General features: G+C 45.1%; 1 protein-coding gene across 1 annotated transcript in view; it reads left to right on the top strand.

The window, feature by feature from the left end:
• ATAD3A (ATPase family AAA domain containing 3A) overlaps positions 1 to 20,635 on the top strand; it is a 50,658-nt gene that overhangs the window by 2,910 nt on the left and 27,113 nt on the right. The window contains exons 3-8 of the mRNA XM_028740873.2: positions 6,302 to 6,403; positions 6,861 to 6,920; positions 8,799 to 8,868; positions 9,392 to 9,557; positions 10,644 to 10,713; positions 18,558 to 18,713. Of these exons, the coding sequence (XP_028596706.2) occupies positions 6,302 to 6,403; positions 6,861 to 6,920; positions 8,799 to 8,868; positions 9,392 to 9,557; positions 10,644 to 10,713; positions 18,558 to 18,713 (624 nt within the window). The remainder of the gene's footprint in view (positions 1 to 6,301; positions 6,404 to 6,860; positions 6,921 to 8,798; positions 8,869 to 9,391; positions 9,558 to 10,643; positions 10,714 to 18,557; positions 18,714 to 20,635) is intronic.

The following is a 20,635-nucleotide window of genomic DNA, read 5'->3' as shown; positions in this document are numbered from 1 at the left end:
CTGGGTCTAATCCCTGGCATCTCCAGGTAGGGTTAGGAAAGATCTGAAACCCTGGAAAGCTGCCATTAAGCACAGACAGTCCTGACTCGGTATAAGCCAATTTGACTCTCAATCGCTTTCCCTTTAAATTTTGGTGGAAGGGCCATAGCTCAGTCTACGGTTTAGTCCCCAGCATCTCCAGGTAGAAATAAGAGAGACTCCTGGCTGAGATCTGGGAAGATGCTGCTGGTCAGCGTAGTCAATGCTTGGGTAGATGGACAAAATAGACCAGGCATAGGCAAACTCTGCCCTCCAGATGTTTTGGGGCTACAACTCCCATCATCCCTGGCCATTGGACCTGCTAGCTAGGGATGGTGGGAGTTGTAGTCCCAAAACATCTGGAGGGCTGAGTTAGCCTTTGCCTGATATAGACCAATAGGGGAAGGGCTGTACTTCAGCAAAAAAGCACCATGTTGCATGAAAAAGGCCTCAGGTTCAGTCCCGGACATTTCCAGGTAGAGCTGGGAACATGCCCTGTCCAAAGCGCTGGAGAGCAGCCAGCAGTTAGTGCAGACTATACTTGGTTAAAGGTATCTTCCCGTGTTCTTGGTGAAACTCTTGCCAGTGAGAAAAGACAGCACACAGTCTGGTTGAGGATAAATTATTTTTTATTTATTTTGCTCAGCTTTTGCAGAATATTTTTATCTTATGTTGCTTATTCTGCCAACTGTATTTTTTGTTTCGTTTTAAAGTTGGCTTCATTAGTTGTTGTTCTTTAGTGTGTGTGTGTTCTTAGTGGATTAAATGCGTTAATGTATTTTATTATTTCGGCCTGTGTTTGTCGATTTGGCACACTCGTATCCTGCTGTTGAAAAAGCTTGCATGACAGTTACTTAAAGCAAGACAGCCCCCACTCTCACCCTGGCTTAACAGGCTAAAAACTACACAACACTAAAGGAAAAAGGAATGAGGAGGGAAGAGGAAATAAACTTTGGTTCTAATTTTTAAAAGTTAAAACAGTAGTTATTTAGTTATTTTAATGACTGGGTGGAATGGATATAGTTCAGGGACAGGAGGAATCTGATGGGACTGGACTTTTTCCACTGTGGCAGACTGCTGGAATTCCATATTATCATTTATATGATATATATTTTTTTTTTTTATAAAATATTTTATTGCGTTTCTTTTCAAATTCTGTACATTGCAAGCAAATAAAGAGGTTACAAGAAACTATTTTTTTTTTTTAACAAAACAATAAAAACAAAAACAAAAATAAATCCCAACTTGGACTTCCCCACCCCTTCCGATTCTGCGTTCTTTATATTAACAATGTCAGCAATTTGTTACCTTATGTCATACCTTATTGTAACTTTTACATGTTATGTATCCAGATTCAATATATTATGTCACAGTTTTTATACCTTTAAAATAAACGTAACATGTTCAATTCATATTACCTCCTTTTCTCTTTTGTCACTTACTTTACTAATTACTTAATCATAATTGCTAAAGCGTATCATTTCCTAATCATGCACGGTCCTAAGATTCATACAGTTTGTAATACTTTTGCAAGTAGTCTTTAAACTTTTTCCAGTCCGCCTCGACTGTTTCTTCATCCAAATCTCGGATTCTGCCGGTCAGTTCCGCTATTTCCATGTAGTCCATCAACTGCGTCTGCCATTCCTCCAGCGTGGGTAGATCTTGCGTCTTCCAGTTCTTTGCAATAAGTATTCTTGCTGCTGTGCTAGCATACATAAACAAAGTTCTGTCCTTCTTTGACACTTTCTGGTCTACCATGCCCAACAGGAAGGCCTCTGGTTTCTTGGGAAAGGTATACCTGAATACCTTTTTCAACTCATTATAAATCATTTCCCAGAAGGCCTTAACCTTTGGGCATGTCCACCAGAGGTGAAAGAAAGTCCCCTCTGCTTCCTTGCATTTCCAACATTTATTGTCAGACAGGTGATGTATCTTAGCTAACTTGACTGGGGTCATGTACCACCGGTATATCATTTTCATAATGTTTTCCTTCAAGGCAGTACTTGCCGTGAATTTCATTCCGGTGTTCCATAACCTTTCCCAGTCTTCAAACATAATGTTATGTCCAACATCCTGTGCCCATTTAATCATAGCAGATTTAACTGTCTCATCCTGTAAATTCCACATAAGCAGCAAGTTATACATTCTAGATAACAGCTTTGTCTTTGGTTCTAACAATTCTGTCTCTAGTTTCGACTTTTCCACCTGGAAACCAACTTTTTTATCCATTTTGAAAACCTCTTGAATTTGAGCATAATGTAACCAATCTCGCACCTTATTTTTTAGTTTGTCCTGGCTCTGCAACTTCCAACTGTCTCCAATTTTTTCAGTTAGTTCCCAATATTTCGGCCAGTAGGCCTCCATATTGGGTCTTTTTCGGGCCTTGGCCTCCACTGGTGATAACCACCTCGGAGTTTTACTCTCTAATAAGTCTTTATATTTCATCCAGACTGCAAAAATTGCTTTTCTGACAATGTGGCTTTTAAACAATTTATGTGCTTTAACCTTGTCGTACCATAAGTATGCGTGCCAACCAAAAGCATTATTAAAACCTTCCAGATCTAGGACATCAGTGTTTTCCAACAAGAACCAATCTTTCAGCCAGCAGAAGGCTGCAGCTTCATAGTACAACCTCAGGTCCGGCAGGGCAAACCCCCCTCTTTCTTTTGAATCTGTTAATATTTTGAACTTTATTCGGGGCTTTTTGCCCTGCCAGACAAATCTAGATATATCCTTCTGCCATTTTCCAAAGCAATCCACTCTGTCCACGATCTGTAAGGTTTGAAACAAAAATAACATTTTCGGCAACACATTCATTTTTATAGCTGCGATTCTTCCCAACAAGGAAAGTTTCAATCTTGACCAAATTTCTAAATCCTTTTTAACTTCCAACCAACATTTCTCATAATTATCCTTAAATAAATTCAAATTCTTGGAGGACAAATGGATCCCAAGGTATTTCACTTTTTTAACCACATTCAATTCTGTTTCTCTCTGAAACCCCTCTGTTTCTGTGATTGTCAAATTTTTGGTCAGAACCTTAGTTTTTTGTTTATTCAACCTAAATCCCGCCACCCGACCAAATTCAGATATAAGTTCAAGAACTCTTTTTGTACTGGATTCTGGCTCCTGCAATGTCAAAACTAGGTCATCTGCAAAAGCTTTCAGTTTATATTGTTTCACTCCGACCTCTATCCCTTGTACCAACCGGTCCTCTCTGATCATATTCAGTAGCACCTCCAGGACTGAAATAAATAACAGAGGGGATAGAGGGCACCCTTGTCGTGTCCCTTTTTCAATTTTAAATTCCTCCGTCACCACATTGTTCACTATTAGTTTGGCTTTTTGTTCTGAATAGATTGCATGTAATCCATTCTCGAACCCCCGTCCCACTCCCATCCCTTCCAAGTTCTTCTTCATAAACATCCAAGATATGTTGTCGAATGCTTTCTCCGCATCAATAAAAATTAACACCGCCCTTGTGTTCCTGTTAGTCTGCAAAAGTTCTAAAATGTCAATGATGTTTCTAGTGTTCTCATATAAATGTCTACCAGGGAGAAAGCCTGCTTGGTCTTTATGAATTACTTCATTTAAGACTTTTTTAAGTCTATTTGCCAAAATGTCTGCAAATATTTTGTAATCCACATTTAGGAGTGAGATGGGACGGTAGTTTTTAAGCTGAGTCTTTTCAGATTCTGACTTAGGTATCAATGTGATGAAGGCTTCTTTCCACGTTTCTGGTGCCCTCTTCCCATCCATGATCTGGTTGCATACCTCCAACAAAGGTTGTATCAAATAGTCCTTCAGAACCTTGTAATATTTGGAGGTAAGCCCATCCGGGCCTGGAGATTTGCCTAGTTGCATGTTCTGAATGGCACCTTCAATTTCCTGTGAGGTTATTGTAGAGTTCAAGATTGATCTTTTATCTTGAGTTATTTTTGATAGTCCATTTGTCTTTAAAAATTGATCTATCTCTGATTCTTTCTGAGGCCCCTGTGCATACAGTTCTTTGAAGTATCTGTGGAAGCACTTCCTAATTTCTTCTGGTTTCTGTACCGTCCTTCCATCAATCTCTAGATTTGTTATCGTATTTAGCTTTTGTCTTTTTTTCAGCTGCCAAGCTAGCAGCTTTCCACATTTATTTGCTGATTCAAAGGATCTTTGCTTCATCTGTTTTATTTTCCATTCAATCTCCTGATTGATCAATTTTGAGTATTCTGCTTGGTGGAATTTAATTTCTCTCAGCACCTCCTTGGACTTTGGTTTGGTTCTCAGTTTTTTCTCTCCTTGGTGTATTTTCTCCAGTATTTTGTCCTTCTTTCCATTCCAGAGTTTTTTCTTGATTGTATTCTGTTGTATCAGAAACCCTCTCATAACAGCTTTGCTTGCGTCCCAGATCGTTCTTTTTTCAACTGTAGTATTCAGATTTATCTCAAAGTAGTCCTTTAATGTTTTTTGGGCCTTTTTCACAATCTCTTGATCTCTTAGTAGTGTGTCATTCATTCTCCATCTGAAGGAACCGGGTTGAGTTAATCTAAGTTCTATTTTCAAGGCGTTGTGGTCGGAGCATGTTTTTGGGCAGATTTCCACCTTTTTGGTCTTGGGTGCCAGCCCCCTGGAGGTCCAGATTTGGTCGATCCTTGACCAGGACAGGTGGGCCTCAGAGAAAAAAGTTCCTTCTTTACCTAGGGGGTTCTTTGTCCTCCATATGTCGATCAAATCCAGATTGTCAGTCAATTCAAAAAAAGTTTTGGGCAGTCTGCCGTCTGATGTTAAGTTTTGGTTGTAAGACTTATCCATATGTGTAGACACCACTCCATTCATATCTCCCATCATTATGATGTTAGCATAATCCAGATAGTCCAGCAACGTCTCATGCAGCTTCTTGAAAAATTCTGATTTCCCGTCATTTGGGGCATAAATTCCTAATATCAATATTTTTTCTCCTTGGGTTTGAATTTCAATTGCCAAAATTCTTCCTTGTTCATCCTTAAATAGAAATTTAGGTGTCAGGCTCTCCTTGGCATAGATCACCACTCCTCTTTTCTTTACTTTGTCAGACGAAATAAATTCTTGGCCTAGTCTTTTGTTAACCAAAACCTTCCTGTGGAGCCTGGTCACATGGGTTTCTTGTAGGCAAATAATGTCCAATTGTTCTTTCTTCAATATGTGAAATAACCTCCTTCTTTTCTCCGGGGAATTTCCGCCGTTTATATTCCAACTGAGTAGCCGCAGAGACATCCTGAACTATTCTGCTACACCTAGAGCGGTGTATCTTCTTTCTCCTCTGGTTCCGAAGGTGCAGGTATTGCTCCACCTGGGTTGAGTATAGGCCAATGAGCTGCTGCTTCTTTTTGGAGATCTTCTCCGTGGTCGTGCTGGAACTTTTGTAGGTCCTCTGGTGATCTTATTTTAACCTTCTTCTGTTTGTAAGTGAATGATAGTCCTTGTGGGAACTCCCACCTATAAGGAATTGTGTTGAGTCTCAGCAACTTAGCCAATTCTGAATAGGTGGCTCTCAAGTCCAATAACTGTTTAGGAATATCTCGGTAAATTTCCACCCTTTTCTCTTGTATCACAATTGAGTTTTTGAAGTGTAGGCCTAGTATTTTGTCTCTCTCTTCCCTTGATCTCAAAGCTATTAAGCAGTCTCTGGATCTGTCTTTTCTTACTATATAAGATATATATATGATATATAAATGAGGTTCCTTCAGCATTCCGAAAGGCAGGCAGCAGTGATGACAGTGGTATTAAGATAATTGGCACCTGTATAGGGTGCTCCAATTTTCAAAGCCCTTCTAGTGCATTATTTATTTGTAATTCTTGCAACAACCTTGTAAGGTAGATCAGTATTATCTCCCCATACTGCAAATGGAGTAACTAAGAGAGAGCAAGAGCACTTTTCCTATGACCACCTAGAAGAAAACCTTTGACCCACCAGACATTTTTTGCTGAACCACAACTTCCATCATCCCCAGCCATTGAATAGGCTTGCTGGGGTTGATGGGAGTCGTAGTACAGCGACATCTGGAGGGCCAGAGGTTCCCCACACCTGACATACAGAGTTCATGGCAGAGGCAAGATTCGAACAGGGAAATTCCTGATTTACAGCTCATTAGCCTCCAAAATTATCCTTTTTTCCCCAGTGAGGCACCCCTCCCCAACTGGAAAAGAATCCTTGGGGTCTTTTCAGAGGTTTGTCATTGACTAGGACCATAATAGTGGACAAGGTTCCATGAACAGGCAGTGCATCTCCTATTGATCTTTCTCTTCCTATCCAAAGGAATATGAGGCTGCCATAGAGCAGCTGAAGAACGAGCAGATCCGCGTGCAAGCTGAGGAAAGGAGGAAGACGCTTACCGAAGAGACAAGGCAGCAGCAAGCGGTAAAAGGCTGGCTTTTGTTATTTATTTCGTTAGTAGCATGGATAAACTTTTATATTTGTGTGTGTGTGTAAAAAAATCAATGTGTAATATATTTATACACATGTTTGTTTAAAAATACAGTATCCTTAACTAACATGGAAAGGCAGACGGGAGTAAAAAAACCCCATTGATAGGTAATTTTATTTTATTTTATGATGTAATGGCTTTGAAGGCAGGGGTTTTTTGTACTTAAACAGAATTAATTCATATTGCTATTTTAATTTCATCATAAAGGTTTGAAAAAATTCATAATTAAAGTTTGAAATTTTATTTTACCTTTATAAAAAATGTTTGAAAATTATATATATTCCATTAATCCAGAGGTTACTTCGCAAAACCGTGTTTGCTTGGTTCACTGTGTTCTTGTGTATGGAATTGATTTTCCATGTATGTTTTTTTTCCCCTACCACCATGAAGAGAGCGCAGTACCAAGACAAGCTGGCCAGGCAACGCTACGAAGACCAACTGCGACAGCAGGTCAGTCCCGTCCGTCTCCTGAAAATGTCCTCCCATTTTTCCATTTGTGCTTAGACTGCCGTGAGTTGCAGGGACAAAATCAAAGCTTTTGTTGCCGGAAAAGAGGGAAGGTCTAGAATTCTTAATTGAAATATGCCTCTAGAGCTAGCAACCCTGAACCCATCTACTTCTTCTTTGAAAACGTTGTGCAAATAGGGTTCCCTGCGATTTATCAGCATGCTTTGAGTCATACAGTCACTCACGCAGAGATGCGGCAGAGAGCTTCCTTTCTGGATGCACTGTTATTTGCAGGATTTATGTGCTGTTCACAAAGAAGTTTCACCAGATTACGAAAGGAAAGCATCAGTTTGTTTGTTTTTTAAAGAAAGTTGCAAAAAAAATGGAAAAAATAAGTTGTTTGTTTAGAAAAAAGCTTTTATTGCTGCTTCTCCCCCTCAGGGAAGGACGGTCCTTCAGGTGGTATTTGGGAGAAGAGAGGCCACGATGGGAACTGGTTGGCAACAGTTCCTGCTTCCATTAGCCTTTGGTCCAGGGATGGGGGAACCTTTGACCCTCCAGATGTTACTGGACTCAAAGTCCCATCATCCCTGACCCCAGGAGCCATGCCAGCAGGGGCTGATGGGAGATGGAATTCAACAATATCTGGAGAGCAACAGGCTAGGAACATATGAAGCCCCCCTTTTGCAGAGCAAGGACATTAGGCCTGTCTACACTGACTGGCAGCAGCTCCCCAGGATTTCAGAAAGGGGCTCTCTACCAGCCCTACTTAGGCATCCTGGGGATTGAAGCTGGACCCTTCAACATGCAAAGCAGATGCTCTACCACTGAGCTGTGTCCCTCCCCACCCACTTTAAATGGAATCCGTTTAGCGCCTTTCCCTCCTTCAGTCTTTGAAACGACACTAAAGGCTCCCATCTTAATTCAGAAAATATGTGCTTCTGCTGTCAAGAGTTTGGGTAGCCCTGGATTCGCATTTTCCACTGACTTTTCAACTCCTGTGACAAACTTAGAACACACAAACAAGTGCCTATAAACGTAGACTCGCCATGCACAAATTTAACGACACTTGGAATTCATTTTTTATAAACACTGTATTAGGTTACATCAGGGGTCAGCAACCTTTTTCAGCTGTGGGCCAGTCCACCGTCCCTCAGACGATGTGGGGTGGGGGGCCGGACTATATTTTTTGGGGAAAAATATGAACGAATTCCTATGCCCCACAAATAACCCAGAGATGCATTTTAAATAGAAGCACACATTCTACTCATGTAAAAACACACTGATTCCCAGACCGTTGGCAGGCCAGATTGAGAAGGCGATTGGGCCGGATCCAGCCCCCGGGCATTAGTTTGCCTACCCCTGGGTTACATTTAGGTAAACTACAATAACAATCATGTAATGTTTATAAGTCCCCCCCCCCCCCTTTTCACATTTATTTTACCTTGTGCCCTTATAACTTTGTACTTCTTATTTCTCAATAAAGAATATACAGTGGTGCCTCGCAAGACAAAAAACTCGCTAGACGAAAGGGTTTTTTGTTTTTTGAGCTGCTTCGCAAGACGATTTTCCCTATGGGCTTGCTTCGCAAGACGGAAACGTCTTGCAAGTTTGTTTCCTTTTTCTTAACACCGTTAATACAGTTGCGACTTGACTTCGAGGAGCAACATATAGAACGAGGTGTGGTAGCCTTTTTTGAGGTTTTTAAAGACTTTGGTGGTTTTTGAAGCTTTTCCAAAACTTTCCCGACACCGTGCTTCTCAAGACGGAAAAAATCGCAAGACGACAAAACTCGCGGAATGAATTAATTCCGTCTTGCGAGGCACCACTGTAAAAGAAAACCTCTTGGTTGACCCCACTTTGTGATTTCTCTCCCTCCAGCAACTCCTAAATGAAGAGAACTTGAGGAAGCAGGAGGAATCGGTTCAGAAGCAGGAGGCAATGAGGCGTGGTAAGTGTCAAATCTTAGGAGTGGGTCCTCTTTGGTGGCTACAAGCCACAATGGCCATGCTCTGCTGCCACAATGTCTATGCTCTGGTATATGCCTCCATATACCAGCTGCTGGAAACCACAGCTCTTGTTCTCAGGTCCTGCTTGTGGGCTTCCAATTAAAGGCGTCCAGCTAGCTACTGCAAGAACAGGATGCTGAACTAGAGGGGCAGGGCTATCCTTGCATTCTGATGACGCTGGAAGCAAAGCAATAGGACTCCCATAGCCACGCAAAGAGACGCCATTTGCTCTTTCAGTTACGGTTTGGGGGCGAGGGTGTGCCACCCACGTTTTCTGAGCCACGAAGAGCAAAGAGCCTCCCACAGGCCCAAGGAAGGCAAAGCTGTTTCCTTTTTCTTTTCCGGGTCGGGGTGGGGAGGGACAGCTCACACAGGCTAGTAGTTGAGAAACCACCTTTAGCATCCTTGGTGGATGAAGGCAGAGTCCCCAGATGCTAGCGGTGCCTCTGTCTGCCGTTCTTCCAGCTACCGTGGAGCGGGAGATGGAGCTCCGGCACAAGAATGAGATGCTACGGATCGAGGCCGAGGCACGCGCCCGTGCGAAGGCCGAGCGGGAGAACGCCGACCTCATCCGGGAGCAGATCCGGTTAAAAGCAGCCGAGCATCGCCAGACGGTGCTCGATTCCCTCAAGTACGTTTGAACAAACCCTTTTCATTCCGTTCCATGCAGGCCTGTGGTTTTGCAACTGCAGCGTCTTTCCTTTTCAGACACCCCTCCTTCCTCTTCCAGCTCCTCCCCATCTCCCATAACTGGCAGCTGCCCTCTTCTCCACCGTCAAACTCTTTACAGTCGTACCCTGGATCCCGAACGCCTTGCGAGTCGAACGGTTTGGCTTCCTAACACCGCAAACCCGGAAGTGAATGTTCCAGTTTGCAAAAGTTCTTTGGAACTAAAACATCTGACAGGGCTTCCGCGGCTTCTGATTGGTTGCAGGAGCTTCTTGCAGCCAATCGGAAGCTGCGCCTTGGTTTGTGAACATTTTGGAAGTCGAACCGACTTCCGGAATGGATTCCGTTCAACTTATGAGGTACCACTGTATTCACAATTATTGACTAATTAAATTTGTATACTGCCCTGTACTCACAAGTCTTGGGGCAGTTCACAACATAAAATTACAAGATAAAAACACAAGATACGTAATAAAAAATAAATAAATGTACAACCCAAGATCCAAACCCTTGACTGAAATGAACTAATCAAGCCACCAAGTTTATTTATTTACTTATTTATTTGATATATTTATATTCCACCTTTCTCTCAAGCTTGGATTCAAGGCGGCCTACAGCATTTAGGAACACCGGCTATAAAATGCAGAGTAATGAGAACGAGCTAGTTGAGAACAATAATCAAAGTAGATTACGACGTATCTTATACCAGGGATTAAAATGTAATTTGCCCTGATAGCAGCCCAGAGACCAGCATCGTCTGAAACTTAGTTTCCCATAGGCCTGTCTGAACAGGAAGCTCTTAGGCTGCCAGTGGAAAAGATAACAAAGAAGGAGCCAGTCTTAACTGTTCTTGGGAGGAAATTCCATGTTCTGGGAGCGGCCATGGAAAAGGCCCTGTCTCGTGTCATCAACAACCATTCTCCTGGTGTTGATGGGACTGAGAGGAGGTGCTCATTTGAGGATCAGTTCCAGCTTGCGGCCTGATGTGAGGGTGATGGTAGCTCTCTTTGCCTCCTTCTTGACATCTCTTGCTCTTTTGTCTCCCTAGGACTGCTGGGACGTTGTTTGGAGAAGGGTTTCGTGCCTTTGTGACTGACTGGGACAAAGTGACAGCTACGGTGAGCCAGGGTCTGGTGGGCAGAGGCAGAGGCACTGTGCAAAGGTGCAAATACCCGGTTTCTCTCTCCGTGGCCTGGGAAGGGGGGGAGGTGACCAGGGAGAAATGGGGAGGGGACATAGCTTACTGGCAGAGCACCTGCTTTCCATGCAACAGGTCCCAGGTTCAATCCCCACAGCATCTCTCTAAGTAGGGTTGGGGAAAGCTTCTCTGAAAACCTGGAGAGCTGCTGCCGGCCAGTGTAGACAGTACTGAGGTAGAGGGTATAATAAGGTAGGAGAACACTCATATCAATATACTTCACTGGGAATACAGTGGTACCTCGGGTTACATACGCTTCAGGTTACAGACTCTGCTAACCCAGAAATAGTACCTCGAGTTAAGAACTTTGCTTCAGGATGAGAACAGATATTGTGCTCCAACGGCGCAGCAGCAGCGGGAGGCCCCATTAGCTAAAGTGGTGCTTCAGGTTAAGAACAGTTTCAGGTTAAGAACGGACCTCCAGAACGAATTAAGTACTTAACCCGAGATACCACTGTACTTTGAAACGTTTATCTAGTTAAGTTCAGTGTAACTCCTCTCTGTTTAGTTTTTGTTTTGCATTGTCTTTGTATGATTGCAAAACAATTTCATGGTGGGTGGGATACAAAATGCCTTTATATTAGAATATATACCATTTATTAGAACATATAAACACACATACACACACAAATGCACAAGATCTGACACAGTTTTGCACAGAAGGTAGGCAGGCCATGGCTGGCCCTCCCGTTGTAAGAAGAGCAAAATCTTCACACAGAGAAATAAACAGTCCATCTGTTCTCAGCCAAAGTCTTTCCCACTTCTTCCTTTGGCTTTTCTTTAACTCATCACACAGCATTAAATTCCAAGCTTTAGCATAGGGTAATGCGATATAACAGTTTCACCAAAACATTGAAACACAGGCAATTAAAATGTGCAATAAAAACCAGCCCGTTGCAACAGCGCAAGGGTTTAGAACAGCAATTAAAGCAGGAGAATTTATGTTGGGAGATCAGGGGGATGCTTGTCTGAACAGGTGCATCTTCAAGAGCAGATGGGATGTCAGTAATGTATTTTCAGCCGGGAGAGCTTAAAGAGCCTGTTTAAAAAGATGTAAAAGGCTGGGACGTTCACAGGATCAAGTGTTTCCTTGGCGCGTGTATAGTTCTGGGGTTTTACTAGCATGCTGCCCTTATGGTGGAATGAAGTCAGCCTTTCCAAAAGGGGCCTTGAGTCTTCCTTGAGACAACATTCTTTTTAATTTTATATCCTGCCTTTTTCTCCCAGTGCAGAACCCAAGGCGGTTTGCGGTATAAATTAAAACGAATACAGCTAAAGGCACACCATATATATTTTAAAAGCAATAAAATAAGTAACTCTATGAACAATAATAACCATTGGAGCAGCACCCAGGTAAGGCCTAACAATGAGGGCCTGACTCTACCAGGCCTCAGGTATTGGCCTAATCAAAGCCAGAATAAAATTATCTTTTTACAGATGGTCACTGAAAAGGCCTGGACAGAAAACATAGCGTGTCTGTGGCCTCAGCATTTATTAAACCACAAACCTGATGTATTGGACCGATCAAAGCGGGCATTAGCCTGAGAGCATAGGAGCCAACGCCTAGGGGCTGAGGGGTTTTCATCCCCCCTAATATATTTGAAGGGGACGGTGGCTTCCCAAAATCGATGAGCGTTGCCATTCAAATGGTGTGTATGCACTGCATCATGTGATTGATTATGTGGGGTGGGGCTTACCTGGCCCCCTCCCTCAATATTTTATTCAGCTTGGCACCCCTTCCTTAGAGTAATATACGGTCCTTCAGATAGACATTAAGCGCTACTTGAGAATGTGGGCCCAGACCTCCAGGCTCGGGATAAGGTGGGGCGGAGGACGGTTTCGAACTGGCTCCAAACAGTCCCTGTTTCATCAGATATTAAGCTGGCGGGAGCTCTATACAGTGGTACCTCGGGTTAAGTACTTAATTCATTCCGGAGGTCCGTTCTTAACCTGAAACTGTTCTTAACCTGAAGCACCACTTTAGCTAATGGGGCCTGCTGCTGCCACGCTGCCGCCACCACGCAATTTTTGTTCTCATCCTGAAGCAAAATTCTTAACCTGAAGCACTATTTCTGGGTTAGCGGAGTCTGTAACCTGAAGCGTATGTAACCTGAAGCGTATGTAACCTGAAGCGTATGTAACCTGAGGTACCACTGTATTTTCGGGAGCGCTAATCAAATGCTGAGGACGCGGGTGGCGCTGTGGGTAAAAGCCTCAGCGCCTAGGGCTTGCCGATCGAAAGGTCGGCGGTTCGAATCCCCGCGGCGGGGTGTGCTCCCGTCGTTCGGTCCCAGCGCCTGCCAACCTAGCAGTTCGAAAGCACCCCCGGGTGCAAGTAGATAAATAGGGACCGCTTACTAGCGGGAAGGTAAACGGCATTCCGTGTGCGGCTCTGGCTCGCCAGAGCAGCTTCGTCACGCTGGCCACGTGACCCGGAAGTGTCTCCGGACAGCGCTGGCTCCCGGCCTCTTGAGTGAGATGGGCGCACAACCCTAGAGTCTGTCAAGACTGGCCCGTACAGGCAGGGGTACCTTTACCTTTACCTTTAATCAAATGCTGGCTGGTGAGACATAGGAAGAGAATTGTGTAGCAAGCAGCTCTTCCCGGGGTTTTATATAGGACTAGAAAAAGTCTTCCCAAAATCCTTCCATGACCTGTTGGGAGTTATTTATCTGTTATAAGGGCATCAGAAGCTCCCTTACGGCGAGTCATACCATTGGTTTGCCTAGTACAGCATTGCCAACACTGACTAGTAATGGCTAGGGTTTCAGGCCCAGAGTTTTTCCTAGCCCTAGCTCTGGAGATGCCAGAGATTTTATTTTATTATATTATATTTTTGAGATGCCAGAGATTGAACCTGGGCTCTTCTGCACACAAATCAGATGCTCTACCAACTGAGCCACGCCCTTTCCATTCACACTTCCTCCAACGAGTTCAAAACAACGTGCAGTCGTACCTTGGAAGTTGAACGGAATCTGTTCTGGAAGTCCGTCCGACTTCCAAAACGTTCAGAAACCAAAGCGTGGCTTCTGATTGGCTGCGGAAGCCCCGTCGGACGTTTGGGTTCCAAAGAACATTTGCAAATCGGAACACTCACTCCTGGGTTTGCAGCGTTCAGGAGCCAAAACATCTGAGTACCAAAGCGTTTGGGAGCCAAGGTATGACTCTACTTGGTTCTCTTCCCCAGCTCCCCCTCCTCTTCTCAAGAACCCTGCAAGGTAGAAGAGCTGGACTGTGACTCCCAGTAAGTCATTTGATGAGTTTCATGGCCGAGGGGGGAAGATTTGAGCTTGGGATTCCCTGGTTGCAGTCCAGCAATCTTAGCCGTTATACCACACTGGTGGTTCCAACAAACCTTTACACTGGGGCAAAAATGAAGAAAGGTTTCTTAGAGCTTGTATTTCACCTTGCAGATGGAACACAGAGAGAAGCATTCAGAGATATGACACTCTTAAACAGGCTTCCTCAAACTCGGCCCTCCAAATGTTTTGAGACTCCAGTTCCCATCATCCCTGACCACTGGTCCTGCTAGCTAGGGATCATGGGAGTTGTAGGCCAAAAACATCTGGAGGGCCGAGTTTGAGGAAGTCTGCTCTTAAAGATGGGAGATCATTGGGGTGGAGAGACATGGTGCGACCTGAGTTTTCTATCCCTCCCTGCATTGGGTTTTTGATACGAACCGTAATTACATTTTAGGCACACTAGGTAGCGCCTTTGCCATTTAGTGGCGCAATCCACCTGAACGCAGTCACTACTCTCCCCCCCCTTTTTTTTTTTACCACTGCCGGCCTGGTAGTGGAGCTCGAATCGTGCCTTTCGGCTTGCAACTGATCACCAGCTGCTGCCGCAGCGGGAAAGCTGTTGAAGCAACGCTTTCCCCCTCTCTCCCCAATGCCAAAAATATAGCCCTTGTGTAACACTTCGGGCATTAAATGGAACAGTCATCTCTTGAGGCTGCTGGTGTTTCGGATCCCAGCTCCTTCCCAGCCTGTTTTTGCCGAAAGCCAACGGGCAAGGGAGAGAAGGGGGCCTGCCGCAGTTGCCAGGCAACCGCCAGAGGATTTTCCGCAGCTGCTTCTTGGCCCAGGAGACGGTCCCCGGCTGTCGTCTGTTTCCAGGTGGAATGAGAAATCCCTTGTGGTGGGAAGACTCAAGCAGCCTAACCCCAGAAAAGGCCAAGAATGGCCTCAGCAGTTTGCTGGGAAATGCACCGTGAATCTCTTGTGTCTCCCCCAAAGGTTGCAAGATTCTCAGGGCAGGTCCCCTCTTTCTTTGCAGGAGTGGGGAGCCTCAGGCCCGGGGGACAGATATGGCCCTCCAGACCTTTCTGTCAGGCCCTTGTAACTGTCCCCCAAGCCACACCCCTCGCTGGCGCTTTTTTCACAACCAGAGTGCTTATTAAGCCTGGCGGGAATGCAGCCTGGTAACGCTGATAAGGCTTATTGCACATTTGCAAAGCTAAGCAGGGTCTGGTATGGTTTCACAGTGGATGGGAGACTGTGTGTTGAGATCCCTCCATTGCTGGGGGTTGGACTTGATGACCCTTGGGGTCCCTTCCAACTCTACAATTCTGTGATTTTTTTTAAAAAAATATAATTTTTATGAAGTTTCCAGAATTTCACAAAAACTTCAAATCATGTAATTACATCTTTGTTCATAGATTGACTTCCCAACCACACCTGCAGTGTTTTAATTCAAACTCTTTTCTACTGCTTTGTGTTTCAAGCTCTTTATCAAAAAACAAGTCCCTCTAATACAATTATTTTGCCATTTTTCTTCTCCTGCTCGTATCTTGAATCATGCCAGTGATTTCATTTGACTATAATATTTTTTTCTAACAGTCCACAAAAGGCCTCCACTCTTCTCTAGAAAGTTCATCATTTTGATCAATTAATTTTGTTGGTAGCTTTGCCATTTCCTCTTCGCCCACTTTTGCTTCTTGCCCAGCCCACCACTGCCACGTAATTCCCTCCCCCAAAGGCTGTCCATCACTGCTTTGTTGCCTGTGAGTTAGCAACCGGTTTCTAGCCACACCCTCTTTCCAGGCCACACCCCCTTCTCATATTTGCTTCATACCCTCCTTAAGAGTTTTTGCATGGCTGGAATGTGTCGTTGAACTCTGAGCATTTCTCTTGCTTGCCTGGGTAGAGGATAGGGAGGCCTCCTGTGTGCAAATCTAAAGCATTTGCTCATTGTTCTGCCCAGTTTTTGACTTGGGCCCTGCCTGCCAGTGGCATGTGGCGGAAGGTTGCCCAGAAAGGAATGGCAGTCGCTACAGATCACAAGTAGGGAGAACAGAATGCTGGGCTACATGTGTCAGTCGCCTGATCCAGCAGATCTCTTCTTATTTTCTTAATGCAGTCCTCGACCAGGGGGAGCGAAAAAGCATGCATGTCAACTTTATATACTGTCTTCCAATCCGTAATGTGCAAGTTGGAAGCACGTCGATACTGACAACAATAAAACAGCAGTATGAAAATCCCCCAATTAATCCGCAGAAACGTATAGATACAAGGGTCAGCAAACTTTTTCAGCAGGGGGCCGGTCCACTGTCCCTCAGACCTTGTGGGGGGCCAGTCTTATATTTTGGAGGGGGTGGGAGAACAAATTCCTATGCCCCACAAATAACCCAGAGATGCATTTTAAATAAAAGGACACATTCGACTCATGTAAAAACACGCTGATTCCCATGGGCCAGATTTAGAAGGTGATTGGGCCGGATCCGGCCCCTGGGCCTTAGTTTGCCTACCCATGGTATAGAACAACGCAACACACTGTTCATAACTTGCAAGGACAGATCAGTGTCGAAAGCCGTCAGTTAATCACCTCTCCAACTTATTTCTTTGGAACCATGCGATGAAAAGTATTCCTAAGCAGGCAAGGGGGCCCAAGTTTCAAGATAATTAAATAGCAGCAATCCATTTTCTGTTTCACCAAAATATGGCGGCCACCTTCTTCCTCCTTAGTCTAAGCATTGCCCTTGTGGAAACCAGCAGGAGAATGGGGACAGAACTAGAATGAGTTGGCTCAGCCCTGTCGTTGGCTCTGGCGCCATCTTACTCTTGGGCTCCCTGCTTCTGAATATCGGATGCGGGAAACCGCAGGAGTAGAGAATCTTGTGCTTCAATCCTGCTTTCAGACTTCCCAGGGGCCTCTGGCTGGCCACTGCGGGAACAGGACGCTGGACAAAATGGGCCATTGGCTTAATCCATCTCTTTGTATGTTTAGCCTGACCATTGAGGGGCAGATGGGATTTGGAACCTATCAAATCACAGTTCCGTTTTGCGCAACTTTGCTGTGCTGTTGCTTCCCCCCTCCCCTCTTTTCCGTACCTCCTCTTGATCCGGTGTGTATTTTCCTTTGAGTGCCGCCGGGCATCAGGAACCTTGGCAAGGGGAGAGAGTGTTTTATGTAGCGGCAGCCAGCCTGAGATTCTTTGATGGCATCGGAACTGCCCGTAGCAAAACAAGGGAGGTCAGACACCCCATCGAGCCCAGCCTTGCAACCCCTGTGACAGCCCTACCCTGGAGGCGGGTTGAGGAGAGAGGGGGCACGGGTTCATTTTGAGCGTGTCGTGGAACAGAAATCGCCTCTGGTGGGCGCGAGGAAGGAAGCGGGAGACTCTGTGTTCCGCATCGTGCCTGCGACTCGGTGAAGTTATTCTGCATAACTCAACAGGCACTGCGAACATCCTGCCAACTGGGACCCTCTGCCTGCAGCTGTAATTTGTTGATGCTTGTGTTAAAAGGGAAGAGAGGAGAGGGAGAGGGAGCTCTTAGCGACATCAAAATGGCCCATTAATCAACCCTGGCCTCCCTTTGTTTTTATTATGATTCCTTCAGCTTGAGCAGAGAGGCAAAGAGCATCTTCAGTGGAGGAGCCTGGCAGGTTTTTGTCCTCCTAAAGGACAGGAACTGAGATGGGGAGGGGGGGGTTAAGGGGCCTTGCGGCATGCGTGTCTTGGGAGCAGAAAGGGGGGAGCAAGAGCTGTGATGAGTCATCCACGCAAGAGAACCGTAAGCCTATCATTTTGTGCGCGCACACACACACACACCAGCAATTTAGGATTGGCTGGCTAAGATTGGAAGTCTGAGGATCCTGGCGTTTTGGCTTTGTCTCAGGTTTCTAGTCCTCACTGTTGCGATGCAAAATCACAAAGCCTAAGAGGGTTCTTCAGGGCAAGAACTTCGACCGTTTCAAACAGAACCGCCTAAGGAGAGCTTTTTCAAACAGCCCAATAGTTTCTTGTCGCATTGCAGGGAGAAAGGTGGGATGGAATTATTATTATTATTTATTAATACTATATCATTTATTGGACTTATTAGTCACATTTAAAACAAAATATAAACTCAGAGCGACTTCAAACATAGAATAGGTGTTATCCATTGGGTGGTATCGAACTTCTGCCCAGCATAGATCCATTGAAGTTAATGGACCTAAATGAATTATGTCTATTAATTCCAGTGGGTCAGCTCTGGGGGGTTCAAGGCAAACTCCAGAATTCCCCACTCCACCCCAAAACGAAGGCTTTCATTTAGTTTGTATGAAATTCAGATTTGTCAATATCTGCCCATGCCACCCCCCAAAAAGTCTGATTTAAAACATGTTTGTTTGTTTTTAAAAGAACAACAACCATCAGGCAGGTTTGGGGGTTTGTTTGCTTTTTCGTAAATTAACCTTGAACAAAACCGGCAAATCTTCTTTTCCTTCCTTTCTTTCCTTCCTTCCTTCCTTCCTTCCTTCCTTCCTTCCTTCCTTTGACAGGTGGCTGGCCTGACCCTCCTGGCTGTTGGCATTTACAGCGCCAAGAACGCAACTGCGGTCGCTGGACGGTACATTGAGGCCCGCCTGGGCAAGCCATCGTTGGTGAGGGAAACCTCTCGTTTCACCATCCTGGAAGCTCTCAAGCATCCCATTAAGGTAATCCCTTCTAACGTACCGCACGACTCCTCTCATGAGGGGGTGGAATAACCAGGTGGAAGGTACATTCAGCGACATCATAATCAAACGCATTTGTACTTGACTTATTTGTGGCATTTATGTTCCACCTTTTCCCCCCAAAGAGTTTGTCGAGTTCGTGGCCATGCACTGCCACTACAGTTACAGGCACGAACGCACCTGAATACCACTTGCTGGAGCCCTCAGGAGGGGAGAATGGTCTTGTCCGCGTGGTCCCGCTTGCAGGTTTCCCCCCACACAGTTGGTTGCACAAGATGGTAGACTACTGGCTTGATCCAGCAGGACTGTTATGTTCTTAATTTTCAAGCCCAGGGAGATTCTGAATTTATAAACAGAAGGGATTTTATGGGCCGAAACCAATGCACCTGTTATTTAGTTCTATATATGTATGGAGACTTCACTCCGGATTTGTGTAGGGTTTACTCCTTAGCCTTTTCTTCTCCTGAAGATGTCCCTCAAGACAGCAGGTACATACCGTATTTTTTGCTCCATAAGACGCACTTTTTTCCTCCTAAAAGGTTAGGTGAAATGTCTGTGCGTCTTATGGAGCGAATGTGTGGTCGATCACTGGCTCCCTTTCTGGCCCTGCCCCCTTGCCCAGGCCTCCATTGCTGAATGTTCTGCAGGCGGAGGCTGTTTGTTTCCCCGCCATGTGACTGGCTGATTAGATTCTCTGTGTGGAAACTGTAGAAACGGCTCCCTTTCCTTTCCTAAAGAAGCTGCAGAACTGTGAGTTGAACCCCATAAAAACAGGATTGTTTCCTTTGCAAAGTAAGCTCAAGAACTTAGAGCTAATCCTCAAAAAGCCAGGGCTTTTCCCCTGTGCAAAAGAAGCTGCACAACTTTGAGCTGATCCTCAAAAAACCAGGGCTTTTCCCCTTTGCAAAAGAAGTCGCACAACTGTGAGCTGATCCCCCCCAAAAGTGGGGCTTTCCCCCTTTCCTCCTCTAAAAACTAGGTGCGTCTTATGGTCAGGTGCGTCTTATGGAGCGAAGCATACGGTACCCCCTTCTGGCAGCTCCTGCAGCCCAGCTGGTGCCAAATGTATTGCTCTGTTTCCCTTTGGTCCACATCAACAAGGCCAAGAATGGGGTCTTGTCGTCTGGGCAGCCCAGGACCTCCATACACAGCACCAGGTTTGCGCCCCAGAGAGGTCATTTCGATGCTGCTAATGTTGCAAAAACAACATGGGAGGCAGCAGCTACAAGTTATCCATCATCTAGTCCAGGCATAGGCAAACTCCAGCCCTCCAGATGTTAGGGACTACAATTCCCATCATCCCTGACCACTGGTCCTGTTAGCTAGGGATGATGGGAATTGTAGTCCCTAACATCTGGAGGGCGGGAGTTTGCCTATACCTGATCTAGTCCAAACCCCTGCCATGCAGGAATAGGCAGCTATCCCATTTGGGGATCGAACCTGCAAACTTGGCATTATCAGCATTCTCTTTGGAGACAGACAGGTGCCAAAAACAAGATATATGGAGATTAGTCCTGTCCCGCCACAAATACCTTTCGGTATTCATATCGCCTGTAGATATGTTGACAATAGAAACTGGGGGGGGGGGGGCCTTAAGATACCATTTACATGATCGCCACCTAGTGGCCAAAAGGTGAAGTGCTATTAACTGAAGGGGAAGGAGCTTAAGATACCGTTTACGTGATTGCCACCTAGTGACCAAAAGGTGAAGTGTTTCCGGGGGGACGGAGTTGGAACTGAGCATGCTGCATAACAGAAACTTAAGAAATTAAAAACGGGTATTGGTGTAGCCTGCATGCGTTACAAAATTCACGGGGTGAATAAGCTATATTCTACCGCCATTGTCGGAGGCAGTGTGACTCCGAAGACCAGTTGCTGGTGCAAACGGCCAACCAGATGCCCCG

The sequence above is a fragment of the Podarcis muralis genome, chromosome 7, assembly GCF_964188315.1.
Source record: "Podarcis muralis chromosome 7, rPodMur119.hap1.1, whole genome shotgun sequence".
Lineage (NCBI taxonomy): Eukaryota > Metazoa > Chordata > Lepidosauria > Squamata > Lacertidae > Podarcis > Podarcis muralis.
Note: the sequence above shows the minus strand (reverse complement) of the source record. Positions and strands in the feature narration are given on the sequence as shown.